The sequence below is a fragment of the Oncorhynchus gorbuscha genome, linkage group LG04 (genome assembly GCF_021184085.1).
Source record: "Oncorhynchus gorbuscha isolate QuinsamMale2020 ecotype Even-year linkage group LG04, OgorEven_v1.0, whole genome shotgun sequence".
In the NCBI taxonomy this organism is placed as follows: domain Eukaryota; kingdom Metazoa; phylum Chordata; class Actinopteri; order Salmoniformes; family Salmonidae; genus Oncorhynchus; species Oncorhynchus gorbuscha.
In genome coordinates this window covers 30,557,126-30,566,168 of record NC_060176.1, presented here as the reverse complement: position 1 = coordinate 30,566,168, position 9,043 = coordinate 30,557,126, and the positions used below count along the sequence as shown (strand labels likewise).

The window sequence follows — 9,043 nt, the reverse complement described above, 5'->3', positions numbered from 1 at the left end:
TTTTTTATATATATATATTTTTTTACCCCCAACAGAACCATCCCTAGCCTTGTTTTTGCCTCACAGGTAAAACATTTTAGTGGCGCCTCAGTTGATGACAGGGAGAACCTTTATTTGTTTTAGAGCTAATTTCCTGCAATTCTACGCATTTTGCAATTGGGCGTAGAGAAAATGTTGCAGTTTTACAGCAAGCTTGCTGCAATTCTAAGAGATTTTGGCATGGGGCAGAGAGATTCTTTTGCAATTGTATAACTAATATCCTGCAATTACACTCATTTTTCCATAGGGTGGAGAGATTTTTCCCCCTTCCGTTTTGAAGCTAATTTCCTTCAATTCTACAGATTTTTCCATGACTCATGCCATGCTAATAGGATATATGACTGAGAGTGACTAACAAAATCAATGGGGCCCTCTGGAGGTCAGGGCCCCTGGGCACGTGCCCGGGCGATAATTCCAGCATGATTACTACAAGTTTAGATAGCTGACTAGACTAACTAACCAATCTAAAACATTTTTTAGCTGACATGGGTTAATTGAGTGATTGTAAGTGACTGACATAAGAGAAAAACTGATGCACAACCAAGTTTTGAAATGGTACTCAACAGTAAATTGAGGCCACGACTGAGTTCTTAAAAAAAGGGGCCAAGCACACACACACACACACACACACACACACACACACACACACACACACACACACACACACACACACACACACACACACACACACACACACACACACACACACACACACACACACACACACACACGAGATAAGATGCATTACATATCAACACAAATCAACATGTGTAGGCTACAACAGACAAGCTACTTCAGAAATAGGGTTTTCGTGTTGAATGTTTTTTTTTTCCCTTTTAGAGACCTGTACCTTTCTAGACAATTAGCAGCCCATGTTGCTTTTAATTTCACAGTAATTAAACAGCATGGGCCTTGGCTAGACTCACTCGTCTGACTCGAATCTCACTGGCACGCTTGTCTTATTGCTTCCCATATATCCACAGCTTCCAATTAACTACATTCGGCCCCACTCGAACACACGCCTGCAGCGTTAAAAGACCCGGCCATCGAAACACAGCTGTTTTAATCCAGGCCTGTTTACATTGAACAGAAATTACACATCCAACTCCCTGTGAACGCGGGAAAATAAATCAGGTCTAATTGCTTTTTAAAAGAACGCATCCCCAGTCACATTGGTAATTGGACAGAAAGCAAGGCAGATTGGTTGCCTGACGTGTAATATGAAAAGCAACCTTAGTGGCCAGTCAATTTGCTTACTGGCCCTCTGGATCGCTTGCGGCAGGCTGGCAGGTAGTCGTGAGTTGTCACTGTCAGATTGAAGTCTTGACCCCTACACTTTCTGGATGTGTCCCAAATGGCAACTTGTTCCGTATATAGTGCACTACTTGGACTCCTACAGTATGGGCCCTGGTCAAAAGTTGTAGAAGGTTGCCATTAGGGAAGCAGACACTGTTCCAATTTTCTTAGGGTTCTAGGTAAGACATGTAACTGTTATGGGCCAATTCTGTCCATAGAGAAGAGTTTTTAAAAGATTTATAAGGGAAATTATGTGCCAACCATCTCTCATTCAACTCCAGTGCCCTAGGTAAAGATACATTTTGGTCAGTGCAGTGCGATTTGACCAAGACATTCCTTGATGCCCTACTGAGCTAGAATTTCTCATAATTTTATAATAGTGCGCAAAAAAAGAGAGAACAGGCTAATTTTGAAGGATTTTCTTTTTATGTCTCCCCTATTAAGGTAGAAATTGTGGAAGTTCTACTGTCTATTTCTTCCATGTAGAATGCTGTTGTTAATTATACATCTACAAAAGTAGGCAGTCCTGGAATCAAGTATACCTGACACCCTGTTTCATGAAGACAAAGAGAATGACGAAGTACAAATCTAAAAATGGCAAAGTACAAATCTCAAATGACACCCCATTTTGTGCAGTACTTTTGATCGGTCAAGGGACTCACTCACTTATTCAAAAGTATTGCACTTCATAGGGAATAGAGTGCCATTTGAGACAAATCCAAAGTGCCCCCTCCCCCACCTCCCCCCCAGAGCTCTACCACATATAGTAAGATAGGTACAGTTCCAGGGGAAAAAAGGCCATATTCTATACACTACCTACACACATATCTACAAGTTGCTCCTAACATTGTGGGGATGTGACAACACTAGCACGCACTAAGTCAACACACATCTCTTTTTAAAAGGTGTACAAGATACAGCTTATACAGCCGGCAAGGAAAAAACATCTGGAGCGATACAGGAAAAAACATCTGGAGCAATACACATTCTCTCTTGAATATATATATATATATATATATATATATATATATATATATATATATATATATATATATGTGTGTGTGTTACCCACTAGAAGTTGCGTATGAGGAAAGAGGGAGATTCCATAGTTGCCATGACTAGATCACAACACATGTCTACAGCAATAAATAGTTGGTTTAATTGTTATGCACACAAAGGCCATTGGACTATTCTAAACACTGAGAAGAATCACTACAATTTCACATGGCCGTTTTGCATATCTTAAGCTACTAAAGAAAGGATCGACTACACGACTGTATTAATGTGCTAAATTGATTACCGATACATTTTTTTCTAGAGATAGTAGAGACTAAAGTGTTTATAGTTAAAGTAATCAGCGATAGGCATTTCCTTATCTACTGGAGAAGTAGAAGGTAAAAATTGCAGGTAACTTCATTTATTCAGCTAAAGCAAAGGAGCCTGCACATTAAATAGGAGTGTGTATATATAAATATAGGAGCAAGTTATATATATATATTGCTTCTATATATATATATATATACACACACTTCTATTTAATGTGTATATAGTTTGACAGGAACAAATATCATCTATGAAAATGAACCATACTGCATACTTTCTAGGCAGTTGATTTGACTTGTATTGCCTATTTTATTAAAAAAAGAATGAATATATATATCATAATGTCCCATAGATGAGAGTCTGATGACTACCAATATTTCTCAGTCTGTCAATGAGATTTTTTGTGCCTTTTTGTTTGTGGAGGATTTTCCAATATCACTATACACATAGATACAAGAATAAAACAATCACACACACACACACGCACGCATGCACACACACATGCACACACACCTCCATAGGGACTAGTCCAGGTGTAGTGGAGTGGTTCGAGAGCTTCAAGTTCCTCTGTGTGCACATCACTAATGAACTAACATGGTCCACATACACCCACACAGTTGTGAAGAGGGCACGACAGCGCCTCTTCCCCCTCAGGAGGCTGAAAAGATTTGGCATGGGCCCTCAGATCCTCATAAAAGTTCAACAGCTGCATCTTGACAAGCTGCATCGGCGCTTGGTACGGCAACTGCAAGGCGTCTGACCGCAAGGCGCTACAGAGGGTGGTCAGTTTGGCCCAGTACATCACTGGGGTCGAACTCCCTCCCTGCCATCCAGGACCTCTACACCAGGCGTTGTCAGTGGAAGGATCAAAAAATTGTCAAAAACTCCATCCAAACCATAGACTGTTCTCTCTGCTTCCACACGGCAAGCGGTACCAGTGCACCAAGTCTGGAACCAATAAGATCCTGAACAGCTTCTACCCCCAAGCCATAAGACTGATAAACAAGACCTCTAAATACCTAAATCAAATGGCTACCCGAACTACCTGCATTGCCCCTTTTCTGCACTAACTCTCTTGTACTGACTCTATGAGCACACACTGGACCCACACACTCACACATACTTACACTGGCACCCCAACACACACACACACACACACACACACACACACACACACACACACACACACACACACACACACACACACACACACACACACACACACACACACACACACACACACACACACACACACACACACACACACACACACACACACACACACACACACACACACACACACACACACACAAATGCATACTGACGCCACACACACAGTCACACACACACAGCCACTTTATACCCTTACCTATATATACAAATCTACCTCAATTACCTCGTACCCCTGCATATCGACTCTGCTATATACAGGGAGTACCAGTACCATGTTATTTTTACTCCATTATTGTTATTCGTTAATCCCTGTGTATCTATTCCTTCTGTCACTATTTTATTTTTAAAATGTATCTTTAACTCTTCATTGTTGGAAAAGGACCCGTAAGTAAGCATTTCACTGTTAGTCTTCACCTGTTGTTAACGAAGCATGTGACAAATACAATTTGATTTGATTTTTTTGTCATGAGCAGTCGAATATTGCCATTGCAATATTGTGAGACGGTACATTTTTCTCTTGGAATAGAGATCCCCTCAGTAAGAAAGGGTTCTGGCGTAATGGCTGTGCATGGGCAGGAGGCAGAGGACAGACCATTCTCAGGTCAGGGGTTAAGGAGAGAGAGGGTAGGGTATAGCATGGGTGCCTGCCAGAGAAAGCAATGTTGTAGAGGAGGGCAGCCCCACTTTGCTATAGAGTGTAGAAGGGAGCAGGGGAGGTGAACAGGAGAACCAGGAAAAAAAGTGGGCGATGTGTTGGCTTGCTTTTCTCTCACCCACGTTGATGGGAAAGAGGAAGGAAACCGGAGAGATGAAGTAGAGTGGAGAACAGGAAAAAAGAGGAATAGGTGTGGGAGAGGGCAGTGGTAGGCTGCTGCTCTCTCTCTCCCCTGGTCCCCCTGCTGAAGTGGCGGTGGTGGTTGTAGTGGAGGCTGCTACTGGTAGGCGCCCAGCTGGAAATCTTTGGGGGGCAGTTTGAGGCCCAGGGAGTTGGATCCATGGGGGTCCATCATGTTCTTGTAGCGCTCCCCTCTGTGCTTGGCCAGGAAGGGACCCCAATCGGGCTGAGGGGAACACACCAGCTTCAGACGCTGTGGAGGGGGGGGGGGAGTAACACAGTTGTGTTAAAATAGAATAGAATAGTATCAATCAACTTGAGTTGCGGAAGGCCAAGGGGAGAGTTGGGTACAATAGATGACAGCAGGACTGTCCTGAGAGATATGAAGATGTCAGGAATGGCAGTCGATCGTAACACTGAAATATCTGTAACTTTATAGTAAATATTGATTGCATATACAGCATATGTGCTCAATAATAATTTAGCCAGATACTGTGACTATCTTAAGGCTTTGACGAAGGCAATTATGCCAAAACTTCCTGTATGTTAGTACAGTTGCATACACACGCACGCATACAAATGTGTGATGTAGGGGACTTCAACAAGCACAGCGTGGGGGACTGCTACTTGTCTGTGTTTTCTGTGCCGATCCGCCGCCAGTTATCAGAGGACCAAGGCTGATATTTCACTTTACTGCCCATAGGGCTCTGGTCAAAAGCACTGCACTATATAGGGAATAGGGTGCTATTTGGGACACACACAGAAGTGTTTGATGTCCGAGATCCATTTTCTAAAATGCAGTAAAGTGAAATATCAACCCTGATAACTCTGTCATATGTTTCACTAAAGAGCTCATTGTGCTTGTATGTTTGACGTGATAGCACTTAGTTCACAGGGGGAAAACATACAGTGCATTCACAAAGTATTAATTAATACCCTATGACTTTTTCCACATTTTGTTATACAGCCTTATTCTAAAATTGATTCATTTGTAGTTTTTCTCCCCCTCATACAATACCCCATAATGACAAAGCAAAAACAGGTTTTTATACATTTTTGCACAAACAAATAAAACTAAAATGTCACATTTACATAAGTACTCAGACCCTTTACTCAGTACTTTGTTGAAGCGCCTTTGGCAGCGATTACAGCCTCAAATCTTTTTGGGTATGACGCTACAAGCTTGGCACACCTGTATTTGGGGAGTGTCTCCCATTCTTCTCTGCAGATCCTCTCAAGCTCTGTCAGGTTGGATGGGGAGCATCGCTGCACAGCTATTTTCAGGTCTCTCCAAAGATGTTAATTCGGGTTCAAGTCCGGGCTTCGGCTGGACACTCAAGGACATTCAGAGACTTGTCCTGAAGCCACTCCTGTGTTGTCTTGGCTGTGTGCTTCGGGTCGTTGTCCTGTGTGACGTGGATGTCGAGTAAGGCAGGCCCCCGCACCTCTGAGTTGTACAACTGACTAGATATCCACCCTTCCCCATTGGAAGATGAACCTTCGCCCCAGTCGGAGGTCCTGAGTGCTCTGGAGCAGGTTATCATCAAGGGTCTCTCTGTACTTTTCTCCTTTCATCCTTCCCTCAATCCTGACTAGTCACCCAGTCCCTGCCACAGAAAAACATCCCCACAGCATGATGTTGCCACCACCATGCTTCACCGTAGCACTGGTGCCAGGTTTCCTCCAGATGTGACACTTGGCATTGAGGCCAAAGAGTTCAATCTTGGTTTCATCGGACCAGAGAATCTTGTTTCTCATGGTCTGAGACTCCTTTAGGTGCCATTTGGCAAACTACAAATGGGCCATATATTATTTTTTATTTATTTATTTAACCTTTATTTAACTAGGCCTTACATAGACAGGTGTGTACCTTTCCAAATCATGTCCAATCAATTGAATTTACCACGGGTGGACTCCAAATCAAGTTGAGAAACATCTCAAGGATGATCATTGGAAACAGGATGCACCTGAGCTCAATTTCGAGTCTCATAGCAAAGGGTCTGAATACTTATGTAAATAAAGAATTTCTGTTTGTTATTTTTTTTAAAATAATTTAGCAAAAATTACAATTAGAATTTTTGCTTTGTCATTATGGTGTAATGTGTGTCGATTGACGAGATTTATTGTAATTTAAACCATTTTAAAATAAGGCTGTAACTTAACAAAATGTGGAAAAACAGAATGGGTCTGTTTATTAACTAGGCAAGTCAGTTAAGTCAGTTATTGTTTGGATTATTTCTATATACAACAATACTACAGTAGAACCTCAAAGGTATGACCCTCAGAGTTACGGACTGTCAACAGCACAGGCAATATCAAACCCGGGACATGTATTAAATACCAAAAAACTAACTTCTATATGCTACAGACAAACATAAATGTTACTTACATGTGCTAAAAACACAAAACTATTTACAGTCCAAAAAACATTCCTTACCCCAGGACATTTCAATGGGTGACTAAGAAAAAGGAGCAGATCTGAAAAGATCTGAAATGTATTTATGGGATGTAAAAACAGGCTTACAAACATGTGTGCGTGGTATTGTGTCCCATACACACCTCTGTAAAGCTGCCTGGGGCCAAGTGCATTTTGATGAGAAACATGATTGGGATCCAGATGACAGAACACAACACCATCAGCCAGCCCATCACCATGGACCAGGTGGGGTAGGTGTAGTCCTCATAGGTCATCACCTTCCACTGGTACAGACTCAGCCCCAGGATACCCTGCAGGGAGAGAGGAGAAATGGGAGAAAAGAGGAGGATTAGGAGAGGAGGGGAGAGGAGGTGGAGGACAGAAGAGAGAGAATGGGTGAGATGAGGGGGAGACGAGGAAGTGAAGGAAGAGGTGGAAGATTAGGATGATCAAAAACCGGAAGAAGAGGATTAAGAGATTTAAAAAAAGGAAGGACCAGGAGGGTAAGATGATGAGGGTAAGGGGAGAAGGAGGGAAAGGGGAGGAGAGGGTTAGGGAGGGTTTGGCCGGTAGGGAAATCCTTTCACAAAAACCTTTTTCCAAAATAACTCCATAATATCGACTGAAACATGGCAAACGTTGTTTAGAATCAATCCTCAAGGTGTTTTTCTACATATCTCTTCAATGATGTATCGTTCCTGGAAGTGTGCTTCTCCCTCTGTATCGCATGGTAAAATGAGTGCCACTGACAATTGCGTACCAATTTAGACAAAGGACTCCGGGCGGACACCTGGCAAATGTAGTCTCTTATGGCCAATCTTCCAATGATATGCCTACAAATACGTCACAATGCTGCAGACATCTTGGACGAACGGCAGAGAGCATAAGCTCGTTCACGGCACATTCACAGCCATATGAGGAGACGATAGTAAAACAGAGCTTCAAAAATTCAGCTCATTTCCTGTTTGAGGTTTCATCTTGGTTTCGCCTGTAGCATCAGTTCTGGGGCACTCACAGATAATATCTTTGCAGTTTTGAAAACGTCAGAGTGTTTTCTTTCCAAAGCTGCCAATTATATGCATAGTCGAGCATCTTTTCGTGACAAAATATTGCGCTTAAAACGGGCACGTTTTTTTATCCAATAATGACATAGCGCCCCCATAGGTTGAAGAGGTTAATCTCACTTTCCACCTTACGGACTGAATATACTCTCCTGCAACCCGCCTCACCCAATGTGGTACGGATCTGCTATTTTTATACTTTAAAACTGGAACCCCCATCAGGAGCTATTCAGCTAACTAGCTAATAGCTATTAGTCAGTTAGCCACTGCTAGCGGTCCTCACCGTTAACTCGGACATCAGCCAGCATCAGCCCGGGGGAATTCCTGCCAGTCTGCACAGCGCGATATCAACCCAGAGCATATCGGACTGCTTTTTCTCTACCACATCTCTGGATTCCTAACGCAAGCACTGAAACTTTACACCGGATAATCACAGCTAGCTAGCTGCTATCCGAGTGGCTACTCCAGGATAGGTCTCTGTCAAGAAGCAAGCACCAGTTAGCCTGGAGCGGCTAGCCAAGGAGGTCCACCAGCCAGTTCTTGCGCTACAATAACTATTTTGCCAATTGACCTGGACCCTTTACTGCCGACACGGAGCCGATCCATCACGACTGTTCTGTCAACATAACTGTCCGAGGTGGTTTCAACAGGCTCTTCCATTGCGACATCGCCAGAGGCTCATCTGCTAGCCCCGGCCCACTAGCTGTCTGAATTGCCATGTCTCCAGCTAGCGTAGTAGCGACTACTGAATTGGTTCCCTGATTCATCTAGTGCTACTCATTGGACCCTTTGATCACTCGGCTACACATGCCTCTCCCTATTGTCAATATGTTTTGCCTATTGCTGTTTTGGTTAGTAATTGTCTTATTTCACTGTAGAGCCCCCAGCTCTGCCCAATAT

The 9,043-nt window shown here is 43.0% G+C and overlaps 1 protein-coding gene across 1 annotated transcript in view; it reads right to left on the bottom strand.

Annotated features, from left to right (window-relative positions):
• Positions 1 to 4,013: 4,013 nt before the first annotated feature.
• LOC124032967 (sodium- and chloride-dependent glycine transporter 2-like) overlaps positions 4,014 to 9,043 on the bottom strand; it is a 64,261-nt gene continuing 59,231 nt past the window's right edge. Inside the window, exons 14-15 of the mRNA XM_046344911.1 lie at positions 7,226 to 7,393; positions 4,014 to 4,919 (exon numbers count right to left, since the gene is read on the bottom strand). Of these exons, the coding sequence (XP_046200867.1) occupies positions 4,764 to 4,919; positions 7,226 to 7,393 (324 nt within the window). The 3' untranslated portion in view covers positions 4,014 to 4,763. The remainder of the gene's footprint in view (positions 4,920 to 7,225; positions 7,394 to 9,043) is intronic.